The sequence below is a fragment of the Lissotriton vulgaris genome, chromosome 7 (genome assembly GCF_964263255.1).
Source record: "Lissotriton vulgaris chromosome 7, aLisVul1.2, whole genome shotgun sequence".
Classification (NCBI taxonomy): domain Eukaryota; kingdom Metazoa; phylum Chordata; class Amphibia; order Caudata; family Salamandridae; genus Lissotriton; species Lissotriton vulgaris.
The window spans coordinates 43856669-43884309 of NC_141695.1; the positions used below are offsets into that span (position 1 = coordinate 43856669).

The following is a 27641-nucleotide window of genomic DNA, read 5'->3' on the forward strand; positions in this document are numbered from 1 at the left end:
AGTAGGAATTGTAATTTTGCCCCCCCACCACTGACCAGCAACTTCCTTGATGCACGCACTCGGCAGAGTAGGGATAGTAACTTCTCCCCCCCACTGACCACCACCTTCCATGAGGCAAGCACCCAGCAGTAGTTTTGCCCCCACCAATGGCCAGCACCTCCCTTGAGCTAAGCACCTGGTGGAGTAGGAATACTAATTTTGCCCCCAACCACTGACCAGCACCTTCCCTGAGACAAGCACCCGGCAGAGTAGGAATAGTTATTTTGCTTCTCAGCACTGACCAGCACCTTCCCTGGGGCAAGGACCCGGGGGAGTAGGCATACTAATTTTGCCAGCCTCTACTGACCAGCACCTTCCCTGAAGCAATCACCTGGTGGAGTTGGAATACTATTTTTGCCCCTCCCACCACTGACCAGCACCTTCGCTGAGGCAAGCACATGGTGGAATAGGAAAACTAGTTTTTCCCACCACCACTGACCAGAACCTTCCCTGAGGCAAGCACCTAGCTGAGTAGAAATACTAATTTTGCCCCAACCACTAATCAGCACCTTCCCTTGTCATATAGATACTTCTTTATATATACTGTGTTAAGTTAGCATGAGCTTTTTTACATGTTTAAACGCCAGTTTTCCTTCGGCTTCAGTTTGCACACGACACATACTTGTTGTTGTAGCTTTCAACCTAGAAGAGTGTTGTGATTTATTTGAGAATAATGTGTTATTATTCTGATAACAGCTTTGCTTGGTACACTGTCTGAACAGTGAGTGCTGAACCCTATAAGAATAACTTGATGCAAGGTTGTTAGGAGGTCTGATCTTCGCACCACATTAGACATAACATAAATACAGTTGTTGCCAATATTGGGCTCTAAGCGGGTTTAAGATAGAGTTACAAGAAATGCAGAAACACACTTGAAGATGCTTCGCATGCAGAGAGCTGGTAGCTGATGATGTGATCCTCTCCTACTGATATTAGAGTTGGGCCCGCCCTGCTAAAACCCAAAAGAGACTTTCATAATATAATATAATATGCTAAATAGGGAGGTGAGAAATAGGTGTTGTTAATTCCTATTCATTTCAGCATTATAATATGCTATCACCGTTTGCGTACTATGGACTAGTAACTATGCTGATAACTTTGATTCTTATAATCTTTTTGTTAGTATTGTACAAGATACTGCATTTGAGAACATTGCATTGATTAATAAATATTTCAAATATGCACGTGTACTCTTTGCTCCATGTTCTGGTTTGAAATGATTATATAACGAAAGAGTGTTCATGTGTTCCACGATACCTGAGGTAATCTAAGTTCATGTTCTGGTTTGTCTAAGTCATTGGGAGTTTGTTATGACCAATGAGACACTGTAGCTAGCTCGGTAAGGGGATTTCTGATACTAAGGTGAGTTTTGGGTCACCCTAATTCACTGAGGTTCTAGATCTCTGTGCACAGTTCTGTGGGAGAACGGAAACCCTGCTACACCCTGAGGAAAGCACTTGGCAGAGTTGGAATTGTATTTTAGCCCCCACCACTGACCAACACTTTCCATGAGGCAAGCACCCATCAGAGTTGGAATAATAATTTTACCCCCACCACTGACCAGCACCTTCCCTAAGGTAAGCTCCAGTCGGAGTTGAAATACTAGTTTTGCCCCCCACCACTGACCAGCACCTTCCCTGAGGCAAGCACATGGTGGAGAAGGAATACTAATGTTGCCCTCCAACATTGACCAGCACTTTCCCTGAGGCAAGCACCGGGTAGAGTAGTAATAGTAATTCCCCCCTGCACCGCTGACCAGCACCTTCCCTGAGCCAAGAATACAGGGGAGAAGGAATAGTTATTTTCCCCCACCACTAACCATCACCTTCCCTGAAGTAATAGTCACCTTTTTATAAAACATTTTTGTTTTAGTTAAAAAAATACCTAATTTATAGTGCTTTGCCTCAAGGTAATGTACTTACATTTTAAGGCTGTTGGTTTATGACCAAAATCTATGAATTCTTTAGAAAATTAATTGCAATATTAGGTTTGGAAACAATTGGTGTTCTTATTTAAGTGTGTTTTATGTGAACGTTTGATTTACAAGAGTCAATAGGTGGCAGTGTCTGTATAGGAAACTGTTGTTTTTGTCCTCGCACCTCAGTGCGTGTGGGCACCAGAGAAGTCAATGTACCACTGAGCACAAAATGGTGGTCAGCTGAATTTATACCATTTTTAGGGGTTTACGAAAATGTAAAAGAAATCATGTTCTGGAATGTATTTTTTCATGTTATTCAGAGTCTGACAGAATATATATTTGTTATGTATTGTGAAAAAGCAGGTTTTGTTTTGTTCCTTTTCGGAACAGCCATTTTGTGTACAGCTTGGCTGTACTGGTAACTTGAAACTTGAGGAAGGACACCAGTTATGTTGTATTTGGAAATCACACTCTGCTTTTCCTATTTCCAGTACAGTGTTTGCAGCACATTTTTCACCGAATCGGACCTCATTCATGCTGACTGCTATCTGTTTGGGTATAGCGCTCTGCTCATTAGCTTTTCATTACTGCTAGCCTTGCTCACTGCTGCATTGAAGTTTTCCCCCAGGCGCTCCTGCCGTGCTGACCCCTCCATTTTGTGTGTTGTTGTCCTCGTGTGCCCGCCCCGCCTCCCAGCTGAGACGCCCTCCCACAAAGTAGAAACAGCGCTCCCATACCTGGTAGCGCCGTGACTCGCTCTCCGCTTCTGTGCTGAGTGGTCGCTCCCCTCTGGCCCTGGTATCGTTTTACAGCGCTTGGAAAACGAATTTGAAAACTGCTTGCATCTCGCTGCTGTGCGCTTTATTTGCCGATCTGCCTTCTCTGTCATTAACATATTGCATTCTGCCAGCGCTACTCTGTTGCCGTCTTTGTTATTGTTTGCAGCGCATTTTTCACCGAATCGGACCTCATTCATGCTGACTGCTATCTGTTTGGGTATAGCGCTCTGCTCATTAGCTTTTCATTACTGCTAGCCTTGCTCACTGCTGCATTGAAGTTTTCCCCCAGGCGCTCCTGCCGTGCTGACCCCTCCATTTTGTGTGTTGTTGTCCTCGTGTGCCCGCCCCACCTCCCAGCTGAGACGCCCTCGCCCCTCCCCCTCCACCATCCATATATGACAGGAGTTCCCGCGCGCAGCGTTCACGCGCAGCGACCGCGCCCAACCCGCGCCGAAGGTGCGCCAAAGGTAAGCCCGTCTACGCCCGTCCGCGCCTGGACCGCGCCCAGCGCCAGACCCCTTGCCCCTCGCGCTGCCCAGCCCTCCCGCATTACATACGATGCCGCCACCCTCCTAGCCCTTAACCCCGGTCGCACCCCCAACTGCGTCCAAGCCGCTCCAGGACACACCCATGGACCTTTCTCCTGCTACTCCTGCAAATTCAGCGGCTCCGACAACATCTCTGCTACGACCACACCTCAGATTCCCGACCCCAACCACCTACAATGCATCCTTCTCAATACCAGATCGATCCACAGGCATGCCATTGACCTATGGAATCTACTAGACACCATTTCTCCGGACATCGCCTTCCTTACGGAAACATGGATGAACGCTTCCTCCGCCCCAGACATCACCATTGCCATCCCTGAAGACTATAAGATCACACGCAAGGACCGTACCGGCCACACAGGAGGAGGAATCGCTATCGTCCATAAGAAATCTATCCGCATCTCAACCAGCTCTGACGTCAATCTCGCCAACTCCGAACACCTTCACTTCCAGATCCACATCGATCCCAAAACAACACTCAGAGGCACTCTCCTCTACAGACCACCAGGACCACGCGCAAAATTCAGTGAAGACGTCACGGACTTCATCACCCCACACGCGCTCCCCTCCAAAGACTACATCCTTCTGGGAGACCTCAACTTTCACCTTGAAAAGACCAACGACCGCAACACCACCACCCTCTTGGACAACCTCGCCAACCTCGGACTTAAACAACTAGTCACTTCCCCCACCCACATCGCAGGTCACACACTCGACCCCATCTTCACATCCAGCAACCATGTCTCCTTCAGCCACACCACGGATCTCCTCTGGACCGACCACAGCTGCGTTCACTTCATCTACAACAAGCCGAAACCCATCAACCACTCCCAACCTACCCTGCAAAGAAACTGGAACAAGATCACCACTGACCAAATCTCCGCATCGCTCCTTCGAAACTCCCCAGCCCCCTCTTCCAACGCCAACGAAGCCGCAGCCAACCTCACCCGATGGCTATCCAACACCGCCGACACCTTAGCTCCACTGAAAAAACGTCAAAGCAAACTTGGCAACAAGAAAGCCTCATGGTTCAACGATGATCTCAAGAAGTCCAAGAAACTCTGCCGATCCCTTGAAAAGGCCTGGAAAAAAGACCCAACCACCAGCACCAAGGACGCCTTCAAAAGCGCCACCCGATCTCACCACCAACTAATACGAAGAGCCAAGAAAACAGCATTCAAGGATCGACTTGACAACAACGCCCACAACAGCAAAGAACTCTTCAACATCGTCAAGGAATTTTCCAATCCCTCAGCCAACTCCAACGACATCACACCCTCTCAAACCCTCTGCGACTCCCTAGCCTCTTTTTTCCACAAAAAGATTGCAGACATCCACAACAGCTTTGACAACCAACCCGGAAACCAGCCCACCCTACCATCTGCGGACCATCTTCCCCCCGTGAACACCCTTAACGCGTGGAACCCAATCTCCAGGAAGGACACCACCCGCCTGATGAATTCCATCCACTCAGGATCCCCCACAGACCCATGCCCTCACCACATCTTCAACAAAGCAGACTCCGTCATCGCACCGCACCTCCGAGACGTCATCAACTGCTCCTTCAACTCCGCCACTTTCCCAGAAAACTGGAAACACGCTGAACTCACCGCCCTTCTGAAAAAACCAACAGCGGACCCCACCGAACTCAAAAATTACCGCCCCATCTCGCTTCTTCCATTCCCGGCCAAAGTCATCGAGAAAGCCGTCAACAACCAGCTCGCCGCTTTCCTCAAAGCCAACAAATCCCTCGACCCCTCACAATCAGGCTTCCGAGCAAAACATAGCACTGAGACCGCCCTCATCGCAGCAACAGACGACATTCGAACTCTACTGGACAATGGAGACACAGTCGCCCTCATCCTCCTCGACCTCTCTGCAGCATTCGACACAGTCTGCCACAGCACCCTTCTACAACGCCTCTATAACATCGGAATCCAAGGAAAAGCACTTGAATGGATCACCTCATTCCTCACCGGAAGAACCCAGAGAGTCCGCCTTCCTCCATTCAAGTCCGAGGCCTCTGAAGTCATCTGCGGAGTACCTCAAGGATCATCACTCAGTCCCACCCTCTTCAACGTATACATGAGCCCCCTCGCGGCCATCGCACGCCAACACAACCTCAACATCATCTCCTACGCGGACGACACTCAACTAATCCTCTCTCTCACCAATGACCCCAGCACCGCCAAAACTAACCTTCACGAAGGAATGAAAGAAGTTGCCGAATGGATGAAGCTAAGCCGTCTGAAACTGAACTCAGACAAAACAGAAGTCCTCATCTTAGGTACTTCCCCCTCTGCATGGGACGACTCCTGGTGGCCGGAAGCCCTCGGAAAAGCACCCATCCCGACAGACCACGCACGGAACCTAGGCGTCATCCTGGATTCCTCACTTTCGATGAACAGACAAGTCAGCGCCGTATCCTCTTCCTGCTTCAACATTCTTCGCATGCTCAGAAAAACATTTCGCTGGATCCCCTCCGAAACAAGGAAAACAGTCACCCACGCTCTGGTCACGAGCCGACTGGACTACGGAAACACCCTCTACGCGGGCACTACCGCAAAACTCCAGAAGAAACTTCAACGAATCCAAAACGCATCAGCCAGACTCATATTAGACATCCCACGCAACGAACACATCTCTGGTCACCTTAAAGACCTCCACTGGCTACCCGTCAATAAGAGGATCACTTTCCGACTGCTTACCCACGCACACAAATCACTCTACGACATCGGACCAGATTGCCTCAACTCTCGCCTGTCCTTCTACACCCCCCCCCGCCAACAACGTTCTTCCAACCAAGCCCTCGCCATTGTACCTCGCATCAACAAGACCACCATGGGAGGCAGATCCTTTTCATACCTGGCTGCTAAAACATGGAACTCACTCCCCGCTTACCTGCGCCTCACTCAGAACCACCTAGCGTTCAGAAAGCAGCTTAAAACGTGGATATTTGACAAATAATCCTCCTCCCCCTCCTAAGCGCCTTGAAACCCTCTGGGTATGTAGTGCGCTATACAAATTTTATGACTTGACTTGACTTGACTAACATATGACATTTTTATGAGTACTTTACATTGGGAAATGTTTTACAATTTTGACGTTTACGTTCTCAAATTTTTATTTTTTCCTATTTTATTTTTGGGGCGGTACTAGAAACCATTTTTGATAGGCTTAGTAACATGTGTTGTAATAGCATGCGTCGTAATGGTATGTGTGGTAATGATTTGAGTTATAGTGGCACTTTTAATGGACCTATATGGAGATGCAGTGTAATGGTATTTGTTTTAAAAAGATGTGTAGTAATGGTAGCTGCGCTGTAAAGTGTGCGCAGTAAAAGCATGCGTTGTAATGGTATGTATTGTAATATTAATCAGTTGACAGAAAGACCTTTATTGTGGGCTACCTTTGCTCCTAACTAGAATAAACAAGACTTTTTCACTCATCTCTCCAGAATTTGGACAGAGAAAAAAGATAATTGGTGGAGATTGAACTCTCCCACTGGATCCTCACCTTGATATTAAGGCCCTTTATACAGGACTAATGGAGACAATAGAGCTGTTTTACAGGATCTCCTGACTGACCCCCTCATTGTGGATGTAAGGCACTTGACCAATTCCACAGACTAAGGACTCTGGGCCTGATTTGAATATAGCACTTTACATCGTGGATTTTACACCACAATGTATTCACAATGCAGTTGTTACAGCGACCGCGTTATTACAACGCAGTGCCATTACAATGCAAGTCATTACAATGACTTGAGCTAGATGGCGCGCTGGATTTAAGACTAGTATGATTTACTATACCAACTACAGTGTGTGCAACAGTAGGGAAGGTGTTGGAATAGTAAATCATACTATTCCTTAGTCTAGAGCGCCATCTCGCGCAAGTCGTTGTAGCGACTTGCGTAGTAATGGCACTGCGTTTTAACAACGCAGTCATTGTAACGACCGCGTTGTGATTGCATCGCAGTGTAAAATCCGCAATGTAAAGGTTGTTTCTCACCTGATTTAGATCTCGGCAGACAGGTTACTCCATCACAACGGTGACGGATATCCTGTCTGCTGAAGTATAAGTCCTATAGGATATAATGGAATTTATATTTTGGCTGACGCAATAACAATCCCTGTAGTGACCGAGTAACCCTTCCGCCAAGATCTAAGTCAGGCCCTGTATCTTTTTCTTACATGCACATGGCACATCTTGCAGGACAAACTATTTCGTGGAACAGGGCTCTGTGCTTCCAGATTTCAAGGGATGTGACATTTTGTCAGGGGGTGACAGACCATTCTTTGGTCCATCTGACATTTCCAACTGCTAAAACCCCCTAAAAAATGATGGTGCAAGAAGGCAATGCAGCACAGAACCCTTGAAGAGAAAAGCAAGCTGAGGGAACACATACAGAAATATCTCGTCTGAAATGCAGATTCTGTCACATCAGCATCAATGCCAGGTGCGGCTCCTCCGCTATGGCGGAGGAGCGTTGCCCCACTGCTTTTAAGCAGTGAGAAACATAAAATGACAATAACTTAGAGTTATTGTCATTTTATATTTTCTGTCCTGCTGCTTTGTGGTGGACAGGTGGTCCGGGCTGCTCTGCTCTCCCAGCAGGACAGGGAAGGAGTGGTATGCCCACTCTTAAGTGCGCAATGACTGTTTGGTCAGCACTTTCAGGCCACTCAAACCAGTCATGCACACTTCCCTGTTCTCCATTCAGGCTGCATTACAGCCTGCATGGAGAACATCCCCACCCTTCCAGCCCCTGGCTGAGAGCCGTATTACAGGGCTCAGACCAATCACAAGACTGCAATTGCAGCGTTGTGATTGGCTTAGGGGAGGGAGCCTGGCTGCCTGCTTCCAGTTCTTGTTGGAGACAGGAGTGGGGAAAACGCGGTACCCGACCATGAGGTAAGTTTTATTCTGTGTTTTTAAAAATGCAGATTACTCCTCCTCCGGTGCGACCCCCCCCACGCAGCAAGGGCGCCCCCCCCAGTGCGACACCTGCACACGCCCCTCCACCCTTGAGTTATGCCTGTTGCGACTGATCGACGCTCTGAATGTTATGTTATGTTATTTATTCTTTTATATAGCGCACGGCTACTCAAAAAGAGGGTCCCGGCGCTTTTTTTGGAAAAGGAAGACTGCGACAAAATAACATAACACCGATAAAAGAAAGAGCAAAGTGCCAAGCAAAACATACAAGAAAAACAGGCTACTGAGTAAACAACCAAGTTTTAAGGCCTTTTCTAAAAGCCAGCAGGCTAGTAGCTCCCCGCAGAGCAAGCGGCAGAGAGTTCCACAACTGTGGTGCCAGCAATCCAAAAGAGCGGCCTCCGAGGCGCGCTCTCTTTACACGCGGAACAACTGCCAAGACTGGAATGACTGGTAAAGCCACTTGGCAGGGTGAATAATGAAACACTTTGTAATAAGAAAGAAGGTTGTGGGGGAGAAGCACTTACAGTTTAACAGGGAAATCTGTGATATAACGTCACAATACATCGCCATACAAATTCCAACCGTAAAACACAAACTAACGCTGGCAAAGATGGTGCACAGACATAATATCGACTCCAAAATATCGATTGGACATAATATCGAGTTGTAAATATAGACTGGACAAAATATCGACAGGACAGAATATAAATAACCAAAATATCATTTTTAAGGTAAGTGAAGTAATATCCACTGTTAAAAATATAGAAAGTTAAAATATCGAAGTATAAAATATAGATAATTAAAAATATCGATTTAATAATATCTCATTTTTTATAGTGTATTTTTATGTTTGTGTGAAAAGTGTGTATTTATGTTATAAATAATTTTAATTAATGAATTTTGTAACGGGTTGTGGGTTTATAGGGGAATAGGGTGGGAAGTAATTTAATTATAATTAATTAAATATTTAAATGTATTTATTGATAGTAATTTTTAATTAAATGTTAATTAATTGGTAATTAATTTTACTTAATTGATTAATTGGTAATTATATACATTTTACTAATTTATTTTCTGTAGCGGGTTGTGGATTTATAGGGGAATTGGGTGGGAAGTAATTACATTCTAATTAATTAAATATGTAAAATTATTTATTGGTATTTATTTAGAAATAATTATTAAATAAGTATTTATGGGTAATTATAACATTTGTATTAGCCAATTAATTTAATTTAATTGAATAATTGTTAATTATGTTAATTTTAATAATTTATTTTCTGTAGCGGGTTGTGGGTTTATAGGGGAATAGAGTGGGAAGTAATTTATTAATAATGAATTAAATAATTAAATGTATTTAAATTTATTTTATTGGAAATAATTGTTAAATAATTTTTAAATAGTAAATAATTAATTGTTAATTTTTCATTAATTTGTATTAATAGGTGATCAATTGAAATAATTATTGTTAATTAGTAATTTTAATATATTAATTATTATATTATATACATTTTTTAATACATTTTAATTAATTAATAATAGATATTCATTTTTAAATTTGTAAATAATATATGAAGTATTTACTTTCCCTAATGTTGTATTCTCTGGAGTAGGAATAGTAATTTTAACCCCTACGCTATCCAACGCTTTCCCTACTGTTGCACTCTTTGGAGTGGGAATAGTAATTTGAACCCCTACGCTATCCAACGCTTTCCCTACTGTTGCACTCTTTGGAGTGGGAATAGTAATTTTTACCCCTACGCTATCCAACACTTTCCCTACTGTTGCACCCACTGGAGTGGGAATAGTAATTTTAACCCCTACGCTATCCAACGCTTTCCCTACTGTTGCACTCTTTAGAGTGGGAAAAGTAATTTTAACCCCTACGCTATCCAACGTTTTCCCCACTGTTGCACCCACTGGAGTGGGAATAGTAATTTAAACCCCTACGCTATCCAACCCTTTCCCTACTGTTGCACTCACTGGAGTGGGAATAGTAATTTTAACCCCTACGCTATCCAACGCTTTCCCTACTGTTGCACTCTTTGGAGTGGGAATAGTAATTTTTACCCTTACGCTATCCAACGCTTTCCCTACTGTTGCACTCTTTGGAGTGGGATTAGTAATTTTTACCCTTACGCTATCCAACGCGTTCCCTACTGTTGCACCCACTGGAGTGGGAATATTAATTTTTACCCCTACGCTATACAACGCTTTCCCTACTGTTGCACCCACTGGAGTGGGAATAGTAATTTTAACCCCTACGCTATCCAACGCTTTCCCTACGCTTGCACTCTTTGGAGTGGGAATAGTTATTTTTACACTTTTGTTATTGTACATTAATAATATTGGCTATTATTTAATTATATTTTGTTACTATATATATATATGTTTTAACAAATATGAATAAAAAATATTTTTTTCTAACTTTCATTAATTATTTAATTATTATAAGTTAATTTAAGTATTTTTAAGTATATTTTAGTAATTAATTTTTAATATTATTTTAATTTAACATTGTTTTTAGTAAAGTCGATATTTTTTAAAACTATATTTTAGTAAACGATATTTTTAACTCGATATTTTTGTACTTACCTGTTTGTAGATAGAAACTCGATATTTTGGCTGTGGATATTTTTTCAACGATATTCTTGATGGTCGATATTCTGTCTCTCGATATTATGTCAGTGATCCGGCAAAGATATTCCTCAATGCAATATATTAAATGCATGGCCCATTGCTACATTAAAACAAAGACACTATGAGAGAGGCAAGAAAGCTGAAAAAGTATTGACAGCCGAGCTATAGCAGCAAGAAACCCACATATATATATATATATATATATATATATATATATATATATATATATATATATATATATATATATATATATATATATATATATATATATATATATATATATATATATATATATATATATATCTATATCTATATATATCTATATATATATAGATATATATATCTATATATATATATATATATATATATATATATATATATATATATAATATATATATATATATATATATATATCTATATATATATATATCTATATATATATATAGATATATATATATATATATATATCTATATATATATATAATCTATATATATATATAGATATATATATATATATATATATATATATATATATATATATATATATATATATATATATATATATATATATGTATATATATATATATATATATATATATATATGTATGTATATATATATATATATATATATATATATATATATATATATATATATATATATATATATATATAGCAATTAGGGTTGACAGATTGAAGTTGCTGATGTATCTCATGGAAATAGCTGAACAATTTTCTTCATTCTTCAAAACCTTATATGCCCTTAACCACCAAGACACAACTGATATGGCAGTATGAGTTCTTGAGAGCTCTTCACCTTCCATCATTATCAGACAAAGAAAGAGCACTCTCAAATGGGGACATCACGGTTGAGGAAACGGCAGAGTCCATTCTGGCACTAACCATGTGTCAATCCTGAACATGCAAAACATCATTAATTCCTTTTTCGTCCCTAATCCCAAAAACACTGGAGTGTGCCAGCTATCACCCAATTTCTATCATCATTGTTGATGTGAAAGACTTGCAGAATATTCTAGCCACCAGACTGCATAAAATGATCCCCTGTTTTATCCATGAGTTGCGTTTGGTGCCTGGGTGCTCCTCAGGGACCCTTTCAATCCTGCTTTGCAATACTGGGGATTTGGAGACTGAAGTGCTGGCCCACACATTGAATGCAGGGAAGGCTTTTGATAGGGTAGAAAGGGGTTCCTTTTCCTGCACCCTTGAGAGGGCTGGCCCGGGTAATAATTTTATTACCAAAGCACCCTGGCACTTTGAGTCACTGATGACCTCTGTCAACTGTGGATGACATTTATTCTGCCCAATCACTGAATGAGTGGGAACTTGTCAGGGGTACCCCTTGTGTTTTATAATCCTGTTCTTATTAGAATTAGAAACTCTATCAGTTGCCCTTCACTCTATGAATGAAATCCAGGGTAGAGTTGAAGTTCAAACTTCTGTATTTTAAGATACTTTGTTTATGGTAATGTTCACTGCAGTGGCTACATCAGGCTGGGTTACTACAACACAGCTTATGGTGGAGATGTTCCTAAGCACACTGAGACACCCCTCAGATCTAGTGGAGCTGTAGTGTGCTGTCTCAGTATTGGCAGGTGATATGGGCAGAGCTGTACAAGATATGCTTTCTACGACTCTACCCCTCAGCAGACTTTGCACTAATCATGACTCAACTGATATATCAGCTAATGACGCTCTCTCCCACAGGTGGCTGGGGACATCCTTGGCAGCAACCAAGATATCTATCTTTCTGCAATGGAATCAATAAACAGTTCCAACGAGTGAAGAATGGATCACAGAATTGGCAAGCATTGTAGATAAGGAACGTATTATATTCACGCTTACTGATAAGGTGGGCGTGCCTGAGGACATTTGTTGCCCATTTCTTTGAGGGACCGGGAAACACACTGAGAATGGATAAACCTGGATGCCTTCATCCCAGTATGCAAAGCTTATAGAGTACTGCAAGACACAGGCCTTATATCTCATACACATTGTACGTGTTGGCCTGCTGGAGGTTCACCATCATGATGTGATCATCTGCTGTATGGATTGGTCCCTCTTAAATAATACAATGAGAATCTAGTACCAGCATATAGTCCTTACGATGTAGTAAGACATGCATTCTGGATGCCATGGCTCATAAGGTCCCCATAACACATAGATTCCCCTTATGATAATTCTACTATGGCACTCTGCATCACAATTTATCATCACCTTCTCATCCACCAGGACCATACCAGCTCCCTTACAGCACCCACAGTGCTTTCTCCTGGGACAGACATCTATCTGGCATGCTTAGACGAAGCATATACTCTGCATTTTTGATATTTTGAACCTTGATCGCATACCAGTAACCATTTGTAAATTCTGTTGTGAGATAAATGCCATTTTTCATGCCTCCTTGGAAAGTGCATTGATCCTCTCCTGTGCTGCACTGCATAATGACAGCATGTTACTCTTGTATTATGTTGTTTTATTTGGGCACAGTTTAGCTCCTCTGCATCAGTCTCAAGACCACTATATACTGAGAGGAAATGCAATGTACTCTATTCGCCTCTAATTATTTACACCATTATTTTGTCTCTTTCTTCACTCTCCTTCTCAGTTATTTATCCATCCCCTTTTTAGGGGAAAATCAATGGTCATTCTTACTATACAACTTAGGGAAGGTACTAGATATTGAAGATCTGCACCATTCCCCTAATGTTCTTATTCGTATCCTCCTATGTTTGTAGCTGATTGCATACTAAAAACCTTTAACAAAAACAATCTACTACCAAAAAACTTGGCACAACATTGCACACACCATTGAACCGGTTAGGAACAACTTTAAAGTGTTTTTACACTTACAATTATAGACCACAGTCATGAATCACTGTTATTAGCATTATTATAGACATGTGAGAAGGTGAATGCAGTTGAGAAAATGAGAATTTATTCACCCATATTCAATGTTCATTTACATCACGGATGGACCAGAAAGGAAAATGTGTTAGAGAAACTTGAGAACCCCTATTTGAATGATTTACATCTGTGCTTTCAATAAGACACTGCTCGCTGGAGAGATACAGGTAGTCTCAGCCTGAAGGAATAATCATTGCAGATACTACCAGGAGCTGCAGTTGTGTCTCAGAGAGGTTTAAATGATGTCCCCAGCAACCATTGCTCTGCTTGTCCTTCGCACCATTGCCTTCCTGCTTGGGCTGATGGGAAACATGTTCATCCTGGCTGTGAATTTCATTTGATAGATCAAAAGGAGCAGTGATTTCAACTCCTGTGACCTCATCCTCTGCTGCCTCACGCTTTTCCACCTTGCTCACCTTGGAGTCTACTTTCTGGTTATAACCAATGACAATTTAGCTCAAGCCATATATTCCCCGGGCAATGGCTTGGAGATGCTCCATTTCACTCTAATGTTCATTCGTTACTGCAACCTCTGGTTTGTCGCCTGGTTCTGCGTCTACTGCGTTGTGAAGGTTGTAACCTTCACACACACCCTCCTGGTTGGTCTCACTCTAAGATTCCTGGAGAATATTCCCTGGCTGCTCTTGGCCTCTGTGGTCATTTCCTTATTTATAATCCTACCAGTAGCCTTTTCTTCTGATGTTCACCCTGCACCCTATAATGTGTCAAACACTTCAACTTTCAGCACGTCCAATGCATCTTCGAACAATGTCAAACATTCACCCCAGTACAGAGATCTGGGCCTAAATCCATCATTTTTTTGCACTCCACACCACCCCAATTCAGACATGGCCACATGCAAATCAGTCTGACCCTGTGCCTCATGGGAACAATCCATCCCCAAACTGCCAAACCATGCCTTCCCTGGACCGGAAACAAGCTTCCGAGGACCGGTTTCTGGCATTCCAGCCGTCTTCTGCCCGGCTTGCTTGAATCCAGTGGAGCGCATGGGACTCACGTCTGAGCATACCCATCCCACTCGGGGTGACAAATGCAAAAACCACAGGTGATGGACAGACTGCAGAACAATGTCAAACATTCACCCCAGTACAGAGATCTGGGCCTAAATCCATCTTTTTTTGCACACCACACCACCCCAGTTCAGACATGGCCATATGCAAATCAGTCTGACCTTGTGCCTCATGGGAACAGTCCAGCCCGAACTGCCAAGCCATGCCTTCCCTGGACCGGAAACAAGCTTCCGAGGACCGGTTTCTGGCATTCCAGCCGTCTTCAGCCCGGCTTGCTTGAATCCAGTGGTGTGGAGTGCATGGGACTCATGTCTGAGCATACCCATCCCACTCGAGGGGACAAATGCAAAAACCACAGGTGATGGACAGAATGCAGAACAATGTCAATGCCAATGCCAGAAACCGGTCCTCGGAAGCTTGTTTCCGGTCCAGGGAAGGCCTGGCTTGGCAGTTCGGGCTGGACTGTTCCCATGAGGCACAGGGTCAGACTGATTTGCATATGGCCATGTCTGAACTGGGGTGGTGTGGAGTGCAAAACAACAATGGATTTAGGCCCAGATCTCTGTACTGGGGTGAATGTTTGACATTGTTCTGCATTCTGTCCATCACCTGTGGGTTTTGACTTTAGGATAGCAGCCATTTGGGACAATTGGCACGTGGAGTTCATTCTCTGCTAGGCTGGAGGAGTGTATAAGTATAAAGTGGCTACCAACGGAGAAGCACTTAAGGGCTTAGACGTCGGGTGTCGATGCGCAAGTAAGCAGCGGGGTTAGTGGACTCCGAGCGGGGACTGGAAACTGCAACTATGCCCCCAAAGAAGGCCACGGCTGGAGTTACCCCAGTATTTCAATCTTGCGGAGAAGAAGCAGGTACCTAAGCAGGGGAATGCCGGAGCCAGTATGGCACTGACCAAGGAAGAATTTAAAACAGAGCTGCACACATAGCTGAAAGAAGACCTTCAGGCTACAATGGAACAACTGAAGGTGGATCTCTGAGAAAAAATTACGGTTCTCCAACAGGATGTGGACTCGATTGGGGCCCGTTTACTAGAGACGGAGACACAGATGCATGAACTGGATAAAATAGTGACGGGCGCCCACAGAAAGGTTCATACACAGCTCCAGATGGCCATTTTAAAGAATGAAGACATGGAAAACCGGTCTAGTAGAGAATATATCTGCATCAGGGACCTGGAGGAGGGGGCGGAGGGGCCCAACCTTGAGGCCTTTGTTGAAGACTGTTTGCAGTAATCCTCAGGCCGATACAAATGAAGATTAAAATAGAGAAGGCCCCATTGGGTAAGGCCGGCCGCAAATGGAGAGAGAAGACGCACCTGAGACATTCTAGTGAAATTGCACTCATTCAAGGTCAAACAGGCGATCCTACAAGAGTCAAGGTAGAAAGATAGGGTCTACTTCCAGGGTTTCACATGCGCACTGTTCCTAGATCTGGCTCAGGTGACCTTACATCATAGGCACTCCTTCCGTATACTTACCGAAAAACTGAGAGCTGACCGTGTGAGGTATCATTGGACCTTTTAGTTTGGGTTAACCTTCGAAATCTAGAACAAGCAGCGTCACATCACCTAACTCAGGGAAGGCCTGGAGCTTTTGGGTCTGCCAGTTCGTGAAGAGGAAGGGGCCCGGGGCCTATGAATTCAAAAGAGTCTACACAGAAGAAAGCATCCCAATGGAAAGTGGTATCGAAGGGTTCTCTAAACGAAGTCTTAACCCCATGTGCCCAGGAGAAATAGGGTTTACTACAAAAGGGGTCAGTGACCCAGGAGTTCCCCGGAAACATTGAAACACACATTCTGAGAGTTGGGTCTTTTTGACGCCTGGAGAACCATTCACTGAGACACTTTACATATCATTCACAAGTCCACCACACTTTTTCCAGGTTAAATTCCATCTTTTTCTCCAAGAGTTGCAGAGGACACTTCAAGACGCCAAAATGATGCCCCAGCCCTAACACAGATCACAGCCCTGTCAAGGTAAGCCTTCAGTGGGGAGGGCAAAGGTTGGGACCAATCAGATGGTATTTCCCGGTTTCCTTGACTCAAGAGTCGGAACAGTCTGCTGAAGAACCAGTTGAGGGCAGTGATCAAGGAATATTTCCAACTGAATGAGTCGGCAGCCCCATCACACCTGAACAACTGGAAAGCATTCAAAGCATTGGTGCGGGGTGAATGTATCTCTATGCTCTCTGCTATGAAAAAAGAGAGAGCAAAAGAAATTGCCCTCCTGAACCTTGATGCCAAACTCTACTAGGCCATATTAGCATCCCGTCTACAGAATCTCATTCCAGATATCATCCAACCGACCAATCAGGATTCATCAAAGGGAGGCAAACACAGGACGCTACACTATATAGAAAAGGTGAACAAATTCTGAGTGCCGGTAGTGTTTTGGGGTCTTAAATCAGAAAAGGCCTTCGATAGGGTAGAGGCACTTTCTCTTCCTCACTTTGAAGTCCCTGGGCTTCAGAGATGCCTTTATCGACATGATTACAGCTAACTACGCTTGCCCCCGATCGAGGGTGCAGGTCAGCGGGGCATCCTCGAGGCCATTCGAGCTCAGTCGCGGCACCTGAAAGGGATGCCCATTGTCCCCCCTGTTATTTGCCCTGTGTATCAAACCACTGGCGATGCGGCTAAGGGCTACCCCAGACATCCATGGGATTAGATTTGGGTGGAAGAACATAAGGTTTCGCTGTTTGCGGATGATGTCCTACTGACCCTCACCTCTACCAGATCCTCATTACAAGCGGTTCAGAGATGGAGATCCTTGAAGCAGTCGCGAGCTTTCGAGTCAACTAGGCAAAATCATGCATTCTAAACTTAGTCTATTCGATAGAGAAATGGTATCTGTGCAGAGGGAGACACCTTTCACTTGGGCTAAACATAAGCTTCAATACCTAGAAATCCATATCACCCCCAGCCTAGAGGGTCTTTTTAAGGCCAATTTCCCACCACTACTTGAACAAGTGCAAAAGAAGCTGAAATGCTGGAAACCTCTGTTTCCATCCTGGCTGGGTTGCATACATGCAATCAAAATGACCGTACTTCCGAAACTGTTGTACCTTTTTTAGGCACTTCCAATCGCACTTGAGAAAGAGTTCCTATCGGGAATTTGCTCCATGATCATACGCTATATTTGGCAAACCGGGAGAGCGCGTTTACCCTTTCACGTACTCAGCCGGCAAAGGGCCGAGGGGGGTGTAACACTCCCAAATTTCAGGTTATACTACAAGGCAGCCCAGCTGCGAGTGGTGGTGGAGTGGTCCCTGAGGGAATCGGACAAACATTGGCTCCACATGCACTGAGCTATTGTGGGCAGGACAATTTGGGATGTTCTGTGGAAACCTAAAGCAGACAGATCCCCCCAACGCTTACCTCAGGACTCCCACCCAGACTACTCTCAGGGTTTGGGGCGAGGGTAAGCATGAACATGGCTGGAACTCTTTTCCGTCACCATACACCCCAATACATTTCAATCCTGATTCCCACTGAGTATGCAGGCGGTTCCATTTTAACTGTACCAGTTTAGATAAATAAAGTATCCTCATCTAAACCAAACACGAGCAAAATGATAAAGATCCAATATATACACATAACAAATATGACTTTTAGAGGTATAAGCATAATATAGGAAACTATGGAAGCGTCACTTTTAGCGCACAGTACCTGGGACGTGTCAAAATCACTTGCAAAAACAGCCACAGGGAAGATGATGCTGCTGTTCCTTACTTTCAGGGAAGGTGATGCATCGGTTCCTTGCTCCAGGACAGGTGATGCATCGGTTTGTTTGTTGCCACGGACGAGAGGTGATGTGTCGGCTCCTTACTGCCTCACAGGAGATGTGATTTGCCTATTCATTACTGGTAAGGAGGTGATGCGTCTTTTTCTTACTGTGTGAAGAGGTGATGCATTTGTTTTTTACTGCAGCCCCAGCGTTTGATGTAGACTTGGCGCACAGATGTGATGCGTAGAAATCCAGATATGCTGGAATTCAATGCGGCAGTGGTCACACAGGCGCTTCGTTGATTTCTTCACCTGCAGCCCAACGATGTTGATTCTTTTAGACGCCTAGCGGGGCCTGCATCCGAGTAGGTGCAGTGCTCTCTGACTTCAGAGATCAGTGCATGGGACTCAGCGTGCAGTGGATTTTCAGGCTATGGGCTGGCTCTGCCTCAATTTTCAGCCGCATGAAGCTGTGCATTGGAAATTTCTCCTGCACTGCAGTGCTTCATGGAAGTATAGTGACGCAAGCAGAGCAAAGCTTCGACTTTCCGTTTTTCACAGCTACCAGTAGTTAGAACAACCTCCAGGGGCCCAGAAAGGAAATTGGCACCACCTGGTAGGTCAGAACTCCCAGCAGTGGAGTTCAAGTAAGCTATTGGTGAAGTCTTTTGTGTCCCTGAGACTTCAGAACAGGAGGCAAGCACAAAGAAGCCCTTGAAGATTCTTCAGAAGCAGGTTTCACAGCAGAGTCCAGTCTTTGTCCTCTCGTTGGCAGAAGCAGCAACAGTTGCAGGTGGGCTTTGTGCCTGGGCGCTCCTCAGGAACCCTTTCATTCCTTCTATGCAATGCTGGGTATTTGGAGACTGAAGTGCAGGCCCACACTTTGAATGCAGAGAAGGTTTTTGATAGGGTAGAATAGGGTTACTTTTCACTCACCCTTGAGAGGGCTGGACTGGGTAATAATTGTATTACCAGAGCACACTGGCACTGTGAGTCACTGATGACCTCTGCCAACTGTGGATGAAATTCATATTGCACAATCATTAAACAAATGGAACTTGTCAGGGCTGCCCATTGTCTTTTATTATCCTTCTGTTCTTATTAGCATTAGAACCTCTATCAGTCGCCCTACACTCTATGAATGAAATCCAGAGAAGAGCTGAAGTTCAAATTTCTGTATTTTAAGATAGTTAATTCATCGTAATGTTCACCCCAATGGCTACATCAGGCTATGTTTCTACAACACAGCTTATGGTACAGATGTTCCCAAATTTTAAAAACTAATAGAGTGTAACCCTTCAAACAAACAAAGGGAACTAGGTTCAAATAACTGAAAAAAATGATTGTCTCCCTTGTGCTGATTCAAACAATATTGTGGAACACCCCTATTGTTTTTCTATTATCACATTCATGCATACATACTCAAAATAAATAAAACCTGTTTTTTTGCAAAAGATGTCTCCTCCTTTAAGAAAAATGTTTCCTTTTATATTCATGTAACACTGAATCACAATAATTGATATTTATATACAGAGCCACAGACACAATGTCAATATTCCAAATAAATATTTCATCAAATGTTTTCATCATGCAATCTTATACTAAGAATTAAAACAAAAACAGAAGACTCCTTAGTCATTCCTCCTATTTACACTCCTTTAAATCTTGCAATATTCATACACTGATTTTTATCTGTGAATCTCTGCACATGAATAACTCTAAATAAACATTTCACATATTATAAAAATCCCATACAAACAATTTTTTAAAAACAGTGAATCAAACTAATAATTTTTCAAGTATAGGTAAAGAAAAAGTGTTGACACAGCGTTTCGGTGGACTTGTCTTATTCTGCACCACCTTCTTCAGAACTGTCTTTTATTTTTAAAAGACAGTTGGATTCTCTCTATGGGTAGAAGTATAAAATACAACAGAAAATTCTGTGAGAGGACCACCTACTAATGCAAAAAACAGGATTATTTTATAAAACCAACAGTCAAGCTAACACTCAAACCTCTAAAAGATCCCATTGAAGAATTCCAAAAATGAGTCATTGAATAACTAAGAATTCAAATACACTTGTAAAAGTGATACATATTCAATTATTATACTGGGTTTTTTATTATCACATTTTCTCATTCAACCCTTTTGGCCACTATATTGTCAATCAAAAACTCACTTGAGGTATGTTGTCTTAGCCACAAATAATAAATCTCATTGTATTAGGAAAACTCCTGGAAATAGATGTACCGGTAGTTACTTCCGATTATAATCGGAATTAATGAGAATACATGTCAAAGTTACTGACATGTATTTAAAGGAATTCATACCTATATTTGATAAAAGGTAAACAATTCTAACAATTTGCTTACCTTTATTAGTTCCAATTTTCATTGGTTTACACACTTTCCTTTCATCAATAAGGAAGCTTGCATTTATTTTAACGTTTTTGGTCACCGTATTTCAGTAGTTTTCCATAGTTTTCAGCAGCCAGCTCTGTAACATATATATTACAGATAGGTATAGATGCGCAGTATATTGCCTTTTTCCAGGAGTGTAACTTTTCTAGCTAGTATATTATTAAAGGTTTATCATGTAATGTTCTCTGCTTTAAAGACATGTTATTTTAAAGACATGTCCCACTCATATCTCCCTGGTTAAGAAGACAACTCAAATTTTACTCCATGTAGAAATTATGTATCCTAAAAATATATATAAAAACTTTATTATAATAATAAAAGTTCCTCTGGGGACCAGCCCTCGCTTAGCCGAACCAAATTATTCACTAAAGTATATCACGATAAATCTAAACAGCATAAATTATCACAGTGTCATATCCACTTACCGCGTCTATTTGTCATGGGTTCCTTGGCAATCGCTTGTTAATCCCCTGTAATGGCCACACCCTGTATTAGCAAATTAAGTGACTGTGTTACGAATTGTTGTTTATTTGGTGTTAGCAATGCTTATTGAGTATTGTTGTAGTATAGGAACACATTATGATCCTGGTTGGTACCAATGGTTGTTGTTTCCGAAGGGTTCTCAGGTGTGCCACGATCCAAGAGAACCTTCTCGCTCTCACGTTCGAACTGCCGATTTCCTACACGTGAGTTGCTGAGCATACGCCCAAGACCCAGGCTATAAATACAGCACAGTCCATTCAGAAATGCTTCGCTTCTTTGTGTGCTTCACTGCGAGCGCTCCTGAGCCCAGCTGTCCTCGGAAGCCCTCTCTTCAGCTATCCACATCCCTTCAGTCAAGATTCCCCTCCTGCTTACCTTCTCCTTACCAGCTTCTTCAGAAGTCCGTCTTGTTCCTCGCTCTTCGGGCAGCCTACAGCAGCGGTGACATCCTTCAGAGCTTCCGGTGTGGTCCGTCAGCCAAGTTCTTCCCTGCACTTCCGGAGGAGTCACCGATCATCGTTCCGACGGCCTGCAAAGACAAGTAAGAGATATCGTACCCAGACAATGAAAGGACAACCAAGCATTGGTAAATGCAATCCGTTTTTTCTCATTTTTTAAAGACAAGAGAAATCGTAACCAGACAACAAACATTGGTACATTCAATTCGTTTTTCTTATTTTTGTTTAGAGGAAAAGACTTGAGAAAGACTGGCACGAACTAAATTTGATTTACAAGGCAGTACAACTCAGGAGAATGTTTACCTTGCAATTCAAAACGCATTGGCAAGAACAATAACTCAATGTCCAAGGTTGAATTGTGATGATGCTTGAGTACAATTTGCTTGTAAAAGTCAAAGTGCATTGTAGAGTTAATTACTGAAAAAAGATACATAACTCTAGTGGTTTAGAACCCCAAAGGTTGCCAGAGAACCTTGTTGTTTTCTTTTCCGTTTCATTGTTTTTAAGAATCCCTCCTGAGGAAACCAACGGGTCTTTGCCAGGTAGGCAAGGTGTTGTGTAAATTGTTGTGTGACTAAACACCCCTCACGAACCTTGTTAACTAATATTAGTTCTGTAAGGATAATGTTCAAGATTTGGTTAAATTGACTTTGAGCAAGTAATTTTTGGAATTGCATTTTAAGGTTTGAACTCAACTCAGGTCAACTCAGGCAAAGGAGTGTAGGAAAGGACTTCTTTAATTTTTGGTATGTACAAAACGTAATCCATTCTAAGATTATTGCAGAAGGGTCTTAATGTGTATTAAAACTGATTATTGTACCTGCTCTTCGAAGATGCTACAAAAGAACTCCTGAACACTCAAAGAGAAGCAGATGTGGACACTGACACTAAATTCCCAGTGTTTCTTTTGTCTTGTTTCTCAATCCACTTCCCCTCTCCCTTATGGGTAAACCAGCCACGCAAGAGTTCACTACCTTGCAGACTGGTTGAGTCATAGGGGAGTTGGGAGCGTGCACCGTCAAGAAGGAAGCCTCAGGAGCCTCGTGTGTGAACGCTGACACTATTCTTTAGGTATCCTCGAATGCGAGTTGTTCTGGCAAAGATCACTTTTGCTTTGAGCTTCCATGTTATATACTCTCCATTTTCCGGCAAATGATCGAGTTATTTGCTTCCAGGTTTATACCAGAGGGCGTGTACTCCATCATCAAAAATCTGGCGGCCATCTTAGACTGTGCTTACTTTGGATCAGGTCTATTGCCTCAGATATTTAACAGTGTTGTTTTCAAATCCGACTTAAACTCATGAGAGCAGGTGAATGTAGTTAAGAAAATGAGAAATTATTCACCCATATTGAATGTTCATTTACATCACGGATGGACTAGAAAGGAAACTGAGTTAGAGAAACTTGAGAACCCCCTCTGAGAGTGAAATGGAAATTTGAATGATTTACATCTGTGCTTTCAATAAGGCTCTGCTCGCTGCAGAGAATCAGGTAGTCTTAGGCTGAAGGCATAAACATTGCAGATACTACCAGGAGCTACAGTTGTGTAGCAGAGAGGTTGAAATGATGTCCTCAGCAAGCATTACTCTGTTTGTCCTTCGCATCTTTGCCTTCCTGCTTGGGCTGATGGGAAATATGTTCATCCTGGCTGTGAATTTCATTGGATGGATCAAAAGGAGCAGCGATTTGAACTCTTGTGACCTCATCATCAGCTGCCTCACGCTTTCCCACCTCGCTCACCTTGGAATGTTCTTTTTGGTTATAATCAATGACATTTTACCTCAAGCCATATATTGCAAAGGCAATGGTTTAGAGATGCTCCAAGTAGCTCTACTGTTCATTCGTTACTGCAACCTCTGGTTCGTCACCTGGTTCTGTGTCTACTGTGGTGTCAAGGTTGTGACCTTCACACACCCTCTTCTGGTTCGCCTAACTCTAAGATTCCTGGAGAAGGTACCCTGGCTGCTCCTGGCCTCTGTGATCATTTCCTTGGTGATGAGCCTACCAGCAGCCCTTTCTTCTGAGGTTCAACCAGCATTGAATAATGTGTCGAACACTTCAATTTCCAGCATGTCTAATGCCTCTTCGAATAATGTAAGATATATTATGGGATTGTGGTCGTTCACCAAACGAAAATACACTGCATATATCATCAGTACAGCCGTGGTCCTGGCAGTATTCCTGTTCTCAGGTGTAACAATCATCATAGTTCTCTGCAGGCACGTGGAGCGGATGCGACAAGCCAGCCTCAGAAATGATGCCCCTGTGGGTGCAGTGAAAACTGTGGTCTTCCTCCTGGTTCTCTATTCTGCAAGTTATTTGATCAATTTTTTGCGATTTATTAAGGTGTCCTCGATTGAAAGCCCAATGGTCTTCATAGTGCTCCTCGTGATTGATTACTGTCCTGCCCTGAACTCCTTCATACTAATCCTGCGGATGCCCAGACTGAAGATGTCGCTGACAATGATTTTGTCTCTTGCTACCTGCTCAGGAAGAGTGGAAACCTGATTTTCAGGCACTGGTAAAACTAGTAGTTTAACACAGACCTGGAGTACCAGCACTGTGAGTCTAGCAGCTGTAGTTTGAGTTACTCCATTCAGAAAATGAGAGAATGTTATATATATATCTCCTTCGTAGCGGTGAGGGATCTTGCAGTCAGAAATCAAGGCAGATAACACACTTGAAATCTCAAATTTTAGTGCAATATCCATTTGAATGTCTGATTAAGGGTATTTACCTTTTATACCTGGGATGGGCTTTGAGTGAAGGCCAAATGTAGATATTATCCAAACAAATGATGGTTCTTGAACTGTCCGCAGTAAGAGTTAATTCCTAACTCTTCTCCTGTTCTACGATATTGGTGGTCAGGGTCTACTTACGACGGAGAACATATCCCCTCCGCTAGTGGTGCTGGAACACTTTTCAAACTCGGGGTGTTGACATCGATGTTACATCACTGAACACATAGGGATTATGAAAATCCAAGGGGCATATTTAAGAGGGCTTTGCATCATGCTTGCACCACAAGGGGAAAGGAATACACTGTATTGGATAACTACGGTGCAACCCTGCCCTTTCTCTTTGATGTAGGCCAGTGCAGCAAGGAGACTTGCTGCGTTGCCCCGTGCCACAATTCCAGTAAATGTGCCCCCAAGTGTCACACAAAGAGCCGCAAATTACCCACAGCAGCTCGTGGTATGGGTGCAGTGTGTAGATGGTTGTGCATGTTGGACCACACTGTCGAAATGATACTACTAGAGCATAGTGTGGGGGCATACTATAATTTTTAGACAGAACATTCTCCAATGAAATTGTCACTACATTTTCAAAGAGCTCAGTTAAAACTATGTAACAAAGAAACAATAATGTGTGGAAATCAGGTTTCTGTGAATGTTTGTCATTTGTGCATCACCAAGCAATTTGTTTGATTTGTTTTGAGCCTAATAAATTCTTTCTTTGCATTACATTTCAGAATTAGAAAAAGAGCACTTTATTTTTTCTTTCCTAACTGCAGATATATTTTGAATTTATGTACATGTAATTATTGGTCTTTTAATGTTGTGTGTGTTGGAAATAATGACATCCTGCAGCCTTTCCTTTCACCCAGCAAGATTGTTACAGAGTTTATTTTACAAAATCCTCTAACTTTGCAATCAGAAAAAGAAGAGTAACAGCAATCTCCATATTAAAAGAATAAGCAGAGATTTGGCAGAAGAGAGAGCCTGATATTGAGCTCTGCCTTTGAGCGCACAGCAAATGTGACAAGATAAAAACTAAATATAAAATCATGTTTATTGGTCATTAACCTTTGATACACCAGTGCAGTTATTGCGTGGGTGTTGCAGCACCACAGCACTCCTACTTTTATCACCTATGGTCATCCCTAGAAAAGACAGAACTGTTTCCGAGAATTGCATATATGAGTCAAGGACACACATCCTGTGAACTCCTGGGGCTCACAGACAGCTTTGAATTTCTAAAGCAGCTGATGTACTCTATGGGTGCCTTCAAAAAACTATTTAAGCCTATTTGAAACAAAATTGAACCTATCGATTTAAAATGTGGATCTTACAAAACAAGACAACATTTATTGTTTGGTGTCCGATGCAGTGGCGTTACGAAATGTGAGGGGGCCCCCTGCAAAGCACAATGAGGGGCCCCCCCAGCGGCCCGGCCCAACCACCAAGCTGATTTGTGGAGTGCCCCAGGGTTCAGCTCTATCACCTCTGCTTTTTAACATCTATCTGCAGCCTTTGATAGCAGCACTGAACCAGATGGACTGCAGGGTTTATAATTATGCAGACGATACGCAAATCCTGATCCAGATTGACCATTCATCTACGCCTTACTTGAGAATGCAAGACATTCTCAAGTTCACTATCAACTGGATAGCGGCTAATTCATTAAAAATAAACCCGGACAAAACCGAAGTCCTAGCAGTCACAACAGCTTCAAATCCGTGGAGTGATCTGTTCTGGCCGGCACAATTGGGGCCTTTTCCAGAACCTGCAGTCACAGTAAAAAGTTTGGGCATCAAAATTGATGCCCGGCTATCCATGACACAGCAGGTGTCGGCTGTGGAGGGCACATGTGTTAGCCTGCTGCGCCGTCTCCGGAAACTATCTTCGTTGCTGTCATTTTCCAACCTTAGGCTGGCGGTCTCTGCCCTGATTCTGGCACGTCTTGACTACGGCAATTCTTTATATTATGGCCTTCCTAAAAACCTCCTGGCTAGGCTTCAGGTTGTAATGAACGACGCTGCCAGACTAATCTTCAACAAACCTAGGCGAACCCAGGCCACACCCCTAATACAGGACTTACATTGGCTGCCAATTACCCAGAGAACGAAATTCAAGAGCCTCTGTATAGCACATAAGGCCATCTATGGCTCAGCTCCTAGCTATATCAAGGACCGAATGATCAACTATATGCCAAGTAGGGCCCTTCGGTCTGCTGAGGCATGTAATTTGGTCTGTCCTCGGTTCAACCTTGCATCTATGGGTGGTAGAGCTTTTTCCAGCACTATCCCTCGGGCTTTGAACCGCCTTCCAGTTAAACTCCGGAGGGAAACTAATCTCCTCCCTTTTAGGAAGAATCTGAAGACTGTGATTTTCCTGGAGGCCTGGGGGCCCCTCTGAGCTGGTGGTTCTGTGTCTTTCGCTGGTGTTGTGTGTCCGCTGATAGCACTTAGATACCCCTGGGTGATAATGCGCTCTACAAGCTTATAATAGCATAACATAACATAACATAACACCTACCACTTTGCTCCACCAACAAAAATAAGCTGTCACCTAATACCGTATTTCCAGTACTTATCGATGCATACTCCAAACAGCAAATATAAATAGAATGCACTTTAATTGTGTTCTAGGGCTGCCTGAATGATGAGATCCATGACTGATAATTAAAGGGAACAAAGACAGAAAAGTCACATTACAAATGAATACATATTTTTTTATTTATAACCCTATTTAGTGCCAAGACGAGGTCTTTCCAGGCTCTTTAAACACATAGCTGGCAATGTTCTTTTGGCAAGCCTACTTTATATTCCTTTTTATTAAATGCATTCTCACACTACAGTAGTAAATGTAAATTTCAAATCCAAAGAATAGGCAGAGTGGGGGCCCAGGGGGTACTGGAACATGAAAAAAACTAAACCTCTGAAGGTAGTTTACAAAGGTATGTTGAATGTGCACCTCACATAGAGCATACAGCTGAC

The 27641-nt window shown here is 42.9% G+C and overlaps 1 protein-coding gene across 1 annotated transcript; it reads left to right on the plus strand.

The window, feature by feature from the left end:
• Positions 1–23488: 23488 nt before the first annotated feature.
• Positions 23489–24430, plus strand: LOC147700666 (taste receptor type 2 member 1-like). The gene has a single exon (XM_086929167.1). It carries the CDS (start codon positions 23489–23491, stop codon positions 24428–24430), a length of 942 nt encoding a protein of 313 aa, XP_086785293.1.
• Positions 24431–27641: the final 3211 nt, after the last annotated feature.